Source organism: Vigna unguiculata, chromosome 3 (genome assembly GCF_004118075.2).
Source record: "Vigna unguiculata cultivar IT97K-499-35 chromosome 3, ASM411807v1, whole genome shotgun sequence".
NCBI classification, from domain to species: Eukaryota; Viridiplantae; Streptophyta; class Magnoliopsida; order Fabales; family Fabaceae; genus Vigna; species Vigna unguiculata.
Genome location: NC_040281.1, coordinates 12994469 through 13008035, shown reverse-complemented (window position 1 = coordinate 13008035; position 13567 = coordinate 12994469). Strand labels below are relative to the sequence as shown.

The window sequence follows — 13567 nt, the reverse complement described above, 5'->3', positions numbered from 1 at the left end:
TTCATAAAACAGTTCAGTTTATAACAGTTCAGTACAGTTCATATTATAGTGCAGTGCAGTTCAGTACAGTGCAGTTCAGTCCAGTTTATTTTTCAGAAAAACAGTTCAGTTCAGTTCAGAGTTCAGTGCAGTTCATACGAACTGTTTTTTAGTTCAGTGCAGTTTTTGGTAGTTCATTTCAGTACAGTTATTTTTGCCCAGCCCTAGTCACGATCACCCAACATAAAATATTTGCAAACTTATACCACACTGATTTAAAATTCATTACAATAAAATACAAGATACTCATAACAAAGAAAAAACAATTTGTACATATTTATATTTATATTTACATTTATATTTATACGACTTTTAAGAAAAAAAAAAAACTATCTCAAAGAGGAGCGTTTAAGAACGACCCTTTTAATTTCTTAGGAGAAATTCGAACTTTACTTCTCTAAGGTAAGAAAACTTATAAAAAAAAAGTTAATGTTGTTGATTTGAAATGATTGAACGAATAATACACTTTTTTGCATTACAAATATATCTCTGGATCCTCTCTTGTTCATCATAAACAGAATTATTTAATAAATCCTACCCATTTATGTTTAAATCAAATCCAGTGATTAAAATAATAAAAATAACGGAAAATATAAATGCCTAATTCAGTGGGATAATTAGTTGATTAGTTTTTATTCCAACAATGTATATTAACTAGAGAGAATATCGCAATTCTTTAACACACTACAGATCATATCATAATGAGCTAACCTTTAAAAGGTAAAACCTTTTAACAATTAAATTTTAATACTTACATAGCGTTTGGGTTATTGTAAGTAGAACTGAAACAACTTAAGTTTAACACTACAAGTTTAGTCTTAATTTATTTAGCTTTCATCCTCTTTTGGTAAAGGATTAAATATGTTTTCCAAAATTTAAAATTTTAGATTAATTTAGTCCTTCATTTTTCGAACTATATGGATTTAATTTTTTTAATCAAATTTTGTTAAGTTTCTTTGACATTTCAAGCGTGTTTCATAATAATATTTGACTTAACAGTAAAGTAAAAATATGTTAAACAGTATAAACAACTTAAATACAATCCCAAAATGCGTACGAAACATCAAATAAACCTAACAAAATTTAATTAAAATGACTAAATTTACGTATTTTGAAAGATAAAGGATTAAATTAATTCAAAATTTTAAAATAAACTAATTCCAAAATTTACTAAAATTAAGAGATAAAAAACATATTAACTTTTTGGTAAATAATACAAAACCCATAAAAGAAAGTGATAGAATGGATGAGGGCTATTGCTTCCTCTACTCCCACGATTACTAACCGCATTTTCATACTAATAGATATGGGAAAAAGCTCGTTTCCGAAAGCTTTTTCAAAATGCATTTCATGTATTCCAGAAAACTTTTTCTAAAACGCATTTCATACGGATGTGTTCCAAAAATTTCATTTCAGAAATCTTATTTCAAAAATTTTGGAAAGTTTGTTCTGAAGAATTTCCAAAATAAGAAATCCGAAGGTCACCTTTGCGGAGGATAAAATTATCATTTTAAAAATTTAGCAGATGCACGAGGGGTGCAAGAAGTAAAAGCCATGAATGAAAATAGTAGAATATCGACCAAAAGAAAATAGTAGAAGAATGGATTAGTGAAATGATGAAAATAACTTTGTAAGCAGTAGACTTTCAGTAGATGATATCTAAAACATATTAAAAGTTTTGTAGTTATATTTCGGAAGGGTACCAAAAAAATATAGTTCAAAATAAAGATTTCGATTTTGGAAGGCATTGTAAAATCTGTAATCCAAAATTGATTATTGTGGACTACTCATTTCAAAACACTCCACAGTAATAATCTGATTTGTGATTTTATCTACATTTCTCATACTCTTGGTTTTCTAGTCTTTATATTTTTATGGTTGCTTTGGTTAATTTTAACATCGGTTAACTAATTCTATATTAATGTGAGATTGAACATTTCTTTAATTTTTGTTTTTATGAGTAGATAATGGACACCATATATATTATAAGATATATATATATAAGATATAAAGTGGACCCAAATACAATATGTGGTGAAGCAGTGATACACGTGGGTGCATGAAACAAAGGGAAGGGGATGAAGACCAAGTTCCTATTAGTCCAAAATCTATCCATGAGAGTTTGAGATTTGTTCTACAGATTTCATTGGCCTACTTGGCCTCCTCTGAGAGTTCCCTCAGATTTTCTCCAACGTCACATATAAACACCATATCAGTATGTGCATGCAAGCAAAACTCCAAACTAACCTCAGTTTCCACCAGTAAGCAATAGTAAGGTAAAAGAGAGATATGGCAGTTGCAACATCTGGTGCTGTGTTAAACAGGTTTGGATCTCAGTTCTTGTGTGGAGGAAAGAGGAGTGAGGCCTTGCTTGCTTCTGGCATTGGACCCATAGTTGGTGCTGCTGTTACTCCTAAAAGACTTATTGTAGCAGTAGCTGCTGCTCCAAAGAAGTCATGGATCCCTGCTGTAAAAGGTGGTGGGAATTTCATTGACCCAGAATGGCTTGATGGCTCGTAAGTCCTCTCAATTTATCTTTTCTTTCTTACATTCTTTGTTGGAAACACAAATGCTGAGAAAGGAAAAGTTGAAAGAGTATTCGGAAAAGTGTCAACATTGTTTTGGTGGATTCATTTGGTGTTGAATGTTGCAATTGCAGGCTACCAGGTGACTATGGTTTCGACCCTCTGGGACTAGGGAAAGACCCAGCATTCCTGAAATGGTATAGAGAAGCTGAACTGATTCATGGGAGGTGGGCGATGGCTGCAGTTGTTGGCATCTTTATTGGGCAGGCATGGAGTGGAGTTGCATGGTTTGAGGCTGGAGCTGATCCTAATGCTGTTGCTCCTTTCTCCTTTGGTTCTCTTTTGGGCACCCAGTTGCTTCTAATGGGATGGGTTGAGAGCAAGAGATGGGTAGATTTCTTCAACCCAGATTCTCAGTCAGTGGAATGGGCTACCCCATGGTCAAAAACTGCTGAGAACTTTGGCAACTCCACTGGTGATCAAGGCTACCCTGGGGGAAAATTCTTTGACCCTTTGGGATTTGCTGGCACAATCAAGGATGGTGTTTACATTCCTGATGCAGACAAGCTAGAGAGACTCAAATTGGCTGAGATAAAGCATGCCAGGATTGCAATGTTGGCTATGCTTATTTTCTACTTTGAAGCTGGACAGGGCAAGACTCCCCTTGGCGCTCTTGGCTTGTAAACAAAATAATGTACACTAGGGAGACAAGACAACTTCAATCATTGTTCTATAGAGCCAAGTTTCTCCCTTGAGATGTTTCAGATTCTATCCTCTAATCTTGGATGTTTTCACCATGTATGTGTATTATAAATATTATGATATCAGTTATATGAATTACTTGCATCTATATTTCATTTCCAAACCAGATGGAGTGAAAATTGCAAGTTGGGTTTACTTGTCACTTCAGACAGTAATTATCTTGGTACTTATTTGGAATGAGGAGAAATGCTTAGCATGAAATTTGTGTTTGAGAAGTACATAGATCGAATGACTCAAATGGTGTTCATGTTCTTCAATAAAAAAATAATCTAAGGTTGAACTACCTGAAACACGAAAGAAGTGAAGCAGAATCAACTTTTTTTTTTGGGGTGGGTTTGTCTTAGTTATTCACTTCCTGTAGCCATCAAAAACTCTCCCTCGCACACAACTTCACCTCCAACATATGCTTTCCCCTCCATCTTTGCAATTCCAAATCGCTTTTGCAGTTTACTAAGTATCATTCTCATAACTAATGTGTCTCCTGCAATCACTGGCTTTCTGAATCGCACTTTGTCTATTCCAGCAAAGAAGAAATTCTGACGGGAACCTCCAACTTCAGGCTGCAACATAACCAAGCCACCTACTTGGGCCATCGCCTGCATCAAGTATAATTCAACAGAACCTTTAGAATATAACACACACTTGTTATGAATCTCAACAAAAAATCTGTTTCTAAGAGTTGCATTGGATCTTATGCAGCAGGAAAGTGAATATAAGTATATGAGCTAGAAGTCTAATGAAAGTGTAACATAAGCTCTTGAAACCAAACAAACAGATATCCATGGATTATAAACAGAGAATTTTGCACTTACATAATAAAATGAATGCAGGCCAGAAGACAAGTCACATAAATGGAATATGAGAGGGTTGGCCCTGGAATCAGCACAGTGTTCACCTCAACCATGAGAACACCAGGCATGATTGGTCTTTCTGGAAAATGTCCAGGAAAGAAGTTATCATTTATTGTTACATTCTTTATGGCCACTGCAGAAACTCCAGGATTGTATTCAATCATTCTATCCACTAGAAGAAATGGAAACCTGAATGACACGCCCACCAAAAACACCAAAGAAGATTGGTTTAGAAAATAAAGCAAACACAAAAGGCACAATCAAGGGATGCACCCAACAACACTTACCTGTGTGGCAGAATTGCCAGAATCTTGTTGATGTCCAACGATGTTGGAAATGCAGGGTACCCTATAACAACAGCAAAATCCAAAAAGCATGCGAGTAAGAAAATGGAACGTGAAAGAATCCAAGTATCATGAGAAAAAACCAAAACTGCGTACTGAATTCAATTGGGGTGTCTTGTTTTGGAGCATTTGCAGCATCCAGAGAACAAAACGTTGTAAAGCGTGTTGCTGATATCGTTTTCCTCAACTGGGTAGCCAGAGGCTGAGATCTGGAGATGGAAAATCTGAGAGATGAGAATTTGGATCGATGTGGATGAGAGACTGGGAAAGAGGGAGAGATGAAGGTGTTGGAAAGAGCACAGAATGTCATTGTTTGAGCTTGGCTCTGAAATGTAAATGATGTTTGTGTGATATGTATTGATTATTACGTAAGATGTTGTATGGGCGTGGAGATAATCATAATTTAAAAAAAGAACATCTAATTATTTTTCGGAAATGATGTGGGAGTTCTTGATAATTTTAAAAGAGTATTTTATGCAAAAATGAAATTAAGTTATTTATCAACAAATTTAATTTTGAATTTTTTAAAAAATGAGATCAATTCAGAAGTATCTTTTGTATTTTTTATTTATTTAAAGAAATTCAATAAATGTGCAAATGTTTTTATTTTTTAAATAAGTGTGTATTCATTTTAAATTTTTTTTTAGAACAGACAGAATTTAATGGGTCTAATTCAGAACCATTCGAGAAAATAGAATCTTATCTATCTTAGGGATATATCAAGGGAGAAATAATCGGCCGGGTTCTTATATGAATTAGGGATAATATTTAGAATTAACAATCCCACAAATGCAACCGCTAATGGAGGCTATTCGTGGTTGGAAGTTTTTTGTTCAACTATAACTGTAAAAACTAAGTGCTCCTTCGTTCTTGTTTTATGTAAATATCTTATTATTTAAATTAGTTTTTAGAAAAAAAAATGTTTTTAGAAATATATTTTTTATAAAAATAAAAGTCTATTTATTTATTATTTATATTCAATAAATTAAGATTGATATAATTTTGAGGATTAATGTTTTCTGAATATATATTGAATAAGTTTAATGTAATATTCTATTTTAATAGCTTAATACTACTAAAATAAAACATTTCATCATAAATATTTACAAGACAAATAAACCAATGTATAATGTAAATTAGTGCAGTCTTATAAGATAAGACTATAGTAACATTACACTTTCTTAGAACAGAATTTACAATCATTTTCACCAATATTTCCACTTTATACACTACTCGTTATTATAATATAACTTTCCCAAATGAGTTATCAAGATTTCAAATATTATAAATAACATCATTTCAACACCTTAACATGACTTACTCTGCATATCATACACATTTATCATTCTTAAACCACGTACTTTAATATCAAGATCAACCCAAGACCACAACATTACATAAGAACCAACTAACTTATCAAATAGGAATATCCATCATAAAAAATAAACCTAAAGTATAATGCAAACATGAGAAATTAACTGGTCTAACTATAGACTTGAAATCAAAGATCCCACCAGTAAAAGTGAAGAATCATGTGTTTAGGGTCAGTTGTCAAAATTTTAGCTTGATCCGATGGTTAACAAATAAGGAATCTCATTTTTCTGAATATGGCACAAAATAGAAAAATAGGGTGGCACTCGCCTCTGGAAAAGTGGTGCCCACTGACTTATAGCGCATGGTGGTCTAGAAGTGGCGCTCGATGACACCAAGTCAGTAGCCTATCGTCCCACAACACTATAACGATGCCCGACAGTGCATCAGAAACATCAATTTGGGGGAAAATTGATCATGTGCAATCGACTAATTGGACTTCTTTCCTTTAGTGTTATTGATTCCAAATGGTTTTAGAGAGTTCAAAATCGATACCCAATCACTTAAAACATAGATTCAAACTTTTCCACCATCAAATTTGTGCCTTCTTCTCCTCCTTTCACTATTATAAAAGCTCTCGGATGAAGACCTCATCATTCTCTTCTTTTATTCTCTAAGTTCAAGTATCTGGATGTGCTCTTGAAGCATGATCTCACTTTGTCTCCTATCCACCCTTAGTTGGTCAAATGTCTTCCTTCTACTAATCTCCCTTTCCCTAAGGATGTGAGCAAGGGTTTGTCGTCATTTGATTGGATAATAGGCGTCATAATTGGAGGAGAGTATGATGAAGGTGACTCATCTTCTTCTTCTTCCTCCATTATGGGATCCAAATTCATCTTTCCTAAAAAACAAGCTCAAAGTGGAGACAAAAAGATGCAATTAGTGGTTAAAATGCAGTAAAACCCGAGACGAACATGCTTCCAAAATAGTCACCCAAGTGTTTAGATCACATTCCAAAAAAAAAAAACAAGGCAAGGCTAGCACTCAAAGTCCACAAAGGAGTGACGAAAACACCTTACCAACTTTCCAAAAATCTTTTAAAAGCAAGCAAAGTGACTCGACCATAACACTCAAGGAGTTTCAAGAAAAGAAAACTACTAAGACAAAACAAAAAAACACTTAGTGACAAGCAAGAAAAGCACAAAACAAGGAAAGCTAAACTCTAAAGTGGGAAAAATTTGAGACAAAAACTTTCAACAAGACTAACACAAGAAAAACACATTAAAAGACTTTATGGAAAAATACTTGAACATGGAATATCAAGTCTTAAATCATGCATACACCAAGGAAAATAATAAAAAAATGGTGTGAACAAAATTTTCCAAACAAGACATAAAGTTCATGCAATATTCAAATAGTTTGAATTACAATAACAAAAAAAAAAAAAAAACTTCAGAAGAACATATGACAATGGACTCAAAACAAGACTAAACACATTTAAAGACACTTTTTAGGATGTGAAGAAATTTTTTTGGCATGGTAACATCAAGGATAGCTCTTGGTCAAACATAAAAGAAGCACCAAATTTCATGTTCTCACTTCACAAAGCAACATACATCAAGAAGACAAGGTTTTAGATACTTAACCCTCTTGTGAAGTGGAAAATTTTGTTCACACCACTTGAAACACCAAGAATGTTGAGAGGTCTACCAAGCACATAACATAAGAAAACAATGGTTAGCACATAAAAAAACACCATATTCAAGATAACTTGGGCTTTAGATACCAAATGATGAAGGATTGAGTTGGTTCCTTTTATATTTTTGAATATGGTGATGAGTTCTTTAAAAAAACCTAAAGAAGATCCCCAATGGACATTAGGATAACAAGCTATCTAGATGTGAATTTTCACTTCTAATGGTTCTAGAAAAAGAGAGAAATGGATTAATTCAAGAAATGAAACAAAATGGACATAAGCATATTTAAACTGAATTGCAATAAGAGAAAAAAATTAGAAAATGGAAAGCATAGAAGATGATAAGAATGGAAGTGAAGCATGTCACTCATAGAGGGATCATAAGGTTAACCAACTCTAGAGATGAGTGAAGGAATGTCACCACTTGCTAGGCAAGATAAGGCCAAGGTGAAGACTCCACCCCTATGGAGGAAGCTCATGGTTTTTGGTTGAACAACAAGTGTATAATACTTAAATTTATCAACCCTTTTACAAGCTAAAGAGCATCCCTTATATAGAGAGTTATAGGGGCCTCTAGGAAATATACATAAGTTCAAAAGGATGACTTAGCAAATAGAAAACCTTATATTCTAGAAGGTAGGTCAAAATGGTGCAACAAAAGGAATGTTATGTGCATTTCCATGAGGATTCTTGACCAAGGAAGCCTCCATGTGGTCCAAATGTACCACCATGGTACACTTGCTTTTGCATTATGCTTTTACTTTATACCTTTTGTCTTTCCTCTCTCCTCCACATAGGCTCCACATCATTTCCACTCTCCAATAGTGTTGTACCACCTATCCCATGCTTCTTAATCCTAATTAACCTACAAAAATAAATAAATATTGATTAGCATGTTGGCTTAAGTCAAGTCAACTCTAGTCAACAAGCCAAACCTAGCCAAAGGTCAACAAGTCAATTAAGATTAAGTTAACTTAGGGAAATCACAATAATGAAATGCAAAATAAAGATAAAGATGAAGGACTAGAAGTCTCCCCTTTAGTCATGATCCTTGTGATTCGTCTTGGGAAAGCTTCCATGGCATCATGTGTGGTCAAGCTTTCATCAGAAATTCATTGGCAATGACTCTATATAGTAGTAGAGGCCACCACAAGTGCACAACTTGCCAGAATCGCATATCAATGCATGTATCCGAATAATTGAGTCATATATGAGTTTTCATATGAACTAGGATAGTATTTTTTCATGACTTTATGATTGACTGTGTATGATCAATTGATTTTATTTTTTTAAATGATTTAACCTTTTTGTACATTCTTACCATTTTCTTTGTGTTCCTCTTGTCTTGTATTTTTATTTGCAATGATCACTTGCTGATATGAGTAGATGAGAAAATTGTAGTTGGACTTGTTCATGGAGAGGATGAGGTGACTAGCTTGTGTTTAGAATTCACGTGTATATACATCTTTTTCATAACTCTAAATCTTTAGTTGTCATGTATAAATCTATATATCAATATATCATTTGGATGATTGTAATAAAATAATTACATATTAGTACTCTATGCTTATGATTTATCAATATGGTATGTTTTGTTTTGTAATTACTTTATGGGTTAAATATGTGTTTGGTCCCTCAAGTTTCAGTGAATTTTGGAATTGGTCCCTCTTCGAAACTTTATATCAATTTAGTCATTCATCTTTAGAAATGTGTGGATGTAGTCCTTCTTACCAAATTTTGTTAAGTTTATTTGACATTTTAAACTCATTTTATGATAATATTTGAGTTAACATTAAAGCGAAAATGTGTCAAGTGTGAAAAATTCAAATACTATCATGAAATGCGCTTAAAACGTTAGATAAACTTAACAAAATTTAGTTAAAATGACTAAATTCACGTATTTTTAAAGAAGAAGAACTAAATTGTTCGAAAGTTTTGAAGAGGAACTAATTTCAAATTTCACTAGAACTTGATCGACCAACAACATATTTAACCCTTATTTTATTAAATGTGATGTTACATAAATTAATTTTATTGCATTTTAATTTTTTAAATTTGGTATGCGAACAAAAATTATATATGACTTATTATTTGAATAAATTTAATTTATAAATAAACTTTTTTATATTATTTTTTATTTGTTTAATCATATATCAACTTTTACTCATACTCATTATTATTAAATTTTTAACAGAAAATATTTCGATAGTTTGTTATATTATTTAATTAATTCACATAAATTTAGTCGATCATAATATTTGATTGACACAATACCATTATTCTTTTATCAATTTAAACAAACCTCGTTTTTACCTTCGTTTCTCCCTCTTCTTTTATTCCTTCGTCCAAACAGCATTACAATTATGGTTTGAAATATCATCTATAATCTCAGATATGACCACAATCACAACAACAACAACAACAACAGTAGAAATTTAACCAATAGCTCACCAAATATCAACCTCCTCCATTCAAACACATTGAATCTTCTTTGAAGGAATTCACCAAACAATCTTCATTCATTTCATTTGAACTTGCATACTCAATTTGACTAATTAGCTACCACTGTTAATCACTTGTAGCAGCAAAACTTCAGATAAACCTTTCTTCCCAACTACTTCTACATCAAAAGGGAAATATAACTGACATTAGATTAAAGAGTGGTACAAAGTTGGAGCAGCCTTAATAATCTTCAACCACAAACCCCACTTCGATTAACAAAGCTAGAAACAGACACTCACCTACTTGATTCAGTAAGTATTTGTCTGCTCTAAATGGAGTGTTAATCTAGTTAGGATCATATTTTTTGTTTTTTAAAAGAACATAAAATATATGATGAAAATTTGAAAACTTTGTATACGAAAATCTAAAATCCCAGAAATGGAAAATTGAATTGAATTACGGTGTGTGATATGATATGATAGAAGAAGGATGAAAGAGGAAAAGGGAAGTTGAGAAGATGAGTGATTTGATTGGAGAGTGGGTATTAAATAGAGGGATGAAGGGGTTTTGGTGTGGCAGTTGCTTTGTAGAGAGAGAAGGAAAAGAGCGAGTGTGAGGGTGAGTGAGAGAGGAGCATGGAGTTCCACCGCAGCGATTCATCGTCGTCGCCGTCTTCGTCCATGCCCACACCCAACACCACCGATCCCAAGAAACCTTCAACCGACCCAATGCACTCCTGGTGGGAGTCAGTGTCCAAGGCTCGTTCACGCATCCACGCCCTCGCCGCCATCCTCCCCTCCTCCTCCCACGACCCCCTCTCCTCTCTCGCCGACTCCGACCGCCCCGCCCTCTCCCTACTCTCCTCCTCCGCCGCCTACTCCGCCGTCTCAGCCTCCCTCTCCGGCTCCCACTCCGACCCCCTCTGCCACTGGCTCTACGACACCTTCCTCTCCGCCGACCCCCATCTCCGCCTTGTCGTACTCTCCTTCGTCCCTCTCCTCACCGGTCTCTACCTCTCCCGCATCCACTCCCCTGAGCCTCCTTCCCTCGCCGGCTTCGAGGCCGTCCTCCTCGCCCTCTACGCCGCCGAGACCAGATCCCGCAACGGCAAACCCCTCCTCGTAACCATCCCTGACCTCTCCCACCCCTCCATCTACCACGCCCCTCTCCGGAAACCCCAATCCCTCTCCCCTCCCTCCGTCGGCCTCATCTCCCCTCCCTTGGAACCCCAACTCGGCGTCAAATCCACCAAACGCCCCGCCATCGTCGGCGTCGCCCTCCACTCCTTCTTCTCCCAGATCTCCCACATGCCCGCCTGGTCCAAGCTCGACTTCTGCCAATTCGCCGCCGCCTGGGCCGGCTCCGCCCCCTGCCCCTGCCGCAATCAGTTCGACGACGCCACGGTTCCTGAACACAACGAGATTCGCGACGCCAAAGGCGAGAGAATCCCTCTCCCCTGGGAGATTCTCCAACCCTCGCTCCGAATCCTCGGACACTGTCTCTTGGGGCCGTTGAACTCTCAGGACGTGAAGGACGCGGCTTCCTTCGCGGTCCGCTGTTTGTACGCTCGTGCCTCGCATGATTTGGTCCCGCAGGCCATTCTCGCCACCAGGAGTCTCATTCAGCTCGATGTGAGGACCGCTGAGGCTGCCAAGGCTAATGCTGGTTCCAACTCCAATTCCAACACACCCACCAAGGTCAAGAAGCCTGAGATTCTCTTGGTTTCCAAGTGATGATGATGATGAGTAGTAGGAGGAGGAGGAGAAGGATAAGCGTTGCTGCTGTGTACTATTACTGTAGGTCTTCTTCATACTGTAAGCAGAATTCGTGTTTGTATAATAGAAACATCATAGCTGCATTGCCGACTTTTTTTATATTTTTGTTTTGTTTTCTTTTTGCTTCTTCTAGGTTATACATGTATGTTAATTTATTTTTTCCTACCGAGTGATTAGGTAGCTGTATTGACTTTCTTGATGGAATTATGCTGTGCTTCGGATGTGTGTGCGTGTGTGTGTGGCTTGTCTGATCATAATTTTGTAATTTCAATGTGGTGTGTGTGGTGCTTCTTGCCTTTGGCTTATTGCTGTACTCTCTGAAGATTGAAGAAAATTAATGGGGTCTTACAAATGAGTTGTGATCTTCTTGCGGTTGGTTTTACTGGAGATTTCAGTTTGTACCTTTGATTATTATGATGGCCTGTGCTCAGTAATCTGGTATTATTCAATTTATGCTGACAGTGTCAGTTATGCCTAGAATTAGAAGATTATATGTGAATCATCATTTATGTTATACGATTTTCCTGCTGCAGCTGTTGGTTTTTGGTATCATAGGTTGTCTTTTAAGATTCTTTTGCATCAAATCTGGGATGTATTTTATGCTAGGATAAAAGGAAAAGTTAGAAGGGAATCAATCCCCTTCGTGGGAGCAAGGGAACTGTGACCTCGCTTACCACTTAACAGCTTGATGCACATGCGGCAGCAGGGTATGTGGTGTGCAATGGGGCATTTTGGTTAGAATGCAGGAATTAAATAAAAGTGACGAGAGAACAGAACAGGATAAGAAAATCTTGGGATTATTTTTGGTTTGGAAGAGAGTAGGCAATCTCAAATTTTCTGTTCTGTCCCTGCTTCTTCCTGATTGGGCACTACTTGTGTACTCAAATTTACCTCTAATTTCTGATATTATCCGGATATCATTTAATAGATATGATCTTATTAAAAAAAATACAGTACCACCGATGATTTTCTGCTCTAACAGGATGTGGAAAAAATAACTTTTAGAGTTTGTTTGATTCTTGCCATTAGGATATTGTTACATTTGACAATGTCAATGAATCTATAGTAGTACTCATTAGAAGAAATGAGAGAAAGAATTTTGTAGAATGATACTCCCTAGGATAATTTGAACTCCTTACTGTCTAGCGATTGTAGGTTTAGAAGTGTCAAAGTTTAAGAGAGTAATCAGTTTTACAACCGTTTTTTGTGCTGCAACTAGGAACTTCATATGCTCAATTCTGGTACCCTGTTATATTTAGATTGATGAACTCTTGTATTCAGTATTGCAATGTAATTTGGCTCCTAAACCCTGGTACAAAATAATGTTTTTCATTCTTTTTGTCTATCATTGAAGGAGACTTCAGAGTTTTGTCCTTTTTATCAGATAATGTTTCGGTGCTTATGTATTATCAGATAATCTTTACTTTATACGATCTCTTGGTTCGTTATAAACTAAAGTTTAGTCAGTCCATGCATGGAGTTATTGAGCATGTGGTGGTTGTAGACAAGGAAATTATATATTGGAAACGGATTAGGCCTAGCTTATCCCAAAAGCTAGTTCAAGGAGGTTAAGATTATGGCAGTCTTTATTGTAAGAGCTACTTTGGCCATATTCTTGGCCTGTGTCGGATATTAGCACACACCTCCACACCTTCCTCTTGCTCAATAATCATCATCTGAAATGTTTAGTTTGTTAAAATAATAGCCTTTTTGCCTCCATTTATTTAGTACCCGTTACCTCTTTCATCCTTCTTCTATCAAATAAATCTTCCTAACTAGTGCTGTGCTGTACACCAAATATGTAAAATATCAAAATTTCTTA

The 13567-nt window shown here is 35.7% G+C and overlaps 3 protein-coding genes across 4 annotated transcripts; 2 read left to right on the top strand and 1 right to left on the bottom strand.

The window, feature by feature from the left end:
- The first annotated feature begins 2197 nt into the window (after window positions 1–2197).
- Window positions 2198–3527, top strand: LOC114176046 (chlorophyll a-b binding protein CP24 10A, chloroplastic-like). Its single transcript, XM_028060949.1, has 2 exons — window positions 2198–2555; window positions 2699–3527. The coding sequence occupies exons 1-2, from the start codon at window positions 2329–2331 to the stop codon at window positions 3246–3248; spliced, it is 777 nt and encodes a 258-aa protein (XP_027916750.1). The 5' UTR covers window positions 2198–2328; the 3' UTR covers window positions 3249–3527.
- Window positions 3528–3629: 102 nt separating this feature from the next.
- LOC114176047 (3-hydroxyacyl-[acyl-carrier-protein] dehydratase FabZ-like) lies at window positions 3630–4868 on the bottom strand. Of its 2 annotated transcripts, none has more exons than XM_028060951.1 (4): window positions 4618–4868; window positions 4465–4525; window positions 4139–4366; window positions 3630–3922 (listed from the first exon to the last, which is right to left on the bottom strand). In XM_028060951.1, exons 1-4 carry the CDS (start codon window positions 4829–4831, stop codon window positions 3907–3909), a joined length of 519 nt encoding a protein of 172 aa, XP_027916752.1. In that variant the 5' UTR covers window positions 4832–4868; the 3' UTR covers window positions 3630–3906. The 2 variants fall into 2 exon arrangements, with proteins under 2 accessions (XP_027916752.1, XP_027916753.1); XM_028060952.1 differs by having other exon boundaries at window positions 4222–4366.
- Window positions 4869–10292: 5424 nt separating this feature from the next.
- LOC114179348 lies at window positions 10293–12100 on the top strand. The gene has a single exon (XM_028065667.1). It carries the CDS (start codon window positions 10606–10608, stop codon window positions 11701–11703), a length of 1098 nt encoding a protein of 365 aa, XP_027921468.1. The 5' UTR covers window positions 10293–10605; the 3' UTR covers window positions 11704–12100.
- Window positions 12101–13567: the final 1467 nt, after the last annotated feature.

Excerpts from the sequence above, each read along its gene's own strand:
- LOC114176046 (XM_028060949.1), top strand. The coding sequence starts at position 2,329 with ATGGCAGTTGCAACATCTGGTGCTGTGTTAAACAGGTTTGGATCTCAG. Across the intron at positions 2,556-2,698 it reads CCAGAATGGCTTGATGGCTC|GCTACCAGGTGACTATGGTT; the intron begins GTAAGTCCTCTC and ends TTGCAATTGCAG.
- LOC114176047 (XM_028060952.1), bottom strand. The coding sequence starts at position 4,831 with ATGACATTCTGTGCTCTTTCCAACACCTTCATCTCTCCCTCTTTCCCA. Across the intron at positions 4,526-4,617 it reads AGACACCCCAATTGAATTCA|GGTACCCTGCATTTCCAACA; the intron begins GTACGCAGTTTT and ends CTGTTGTTATAG. Across the intron at positions 3,923-4,221 it reads CTGGTGTTCTCATGGTTGAG|GCGATGGCCCAAGTAGGTGG; the intron begins GTGAACACTGTG and ends TACTTGATGCAG.
- LOC114179348 (XM_028065667.1), top strand. The coding sequence starts at position 10,606 with ATGGAGTTCCACCGCAGCGATTCATCGTCGTCGCCGTCTTCGTCCATG.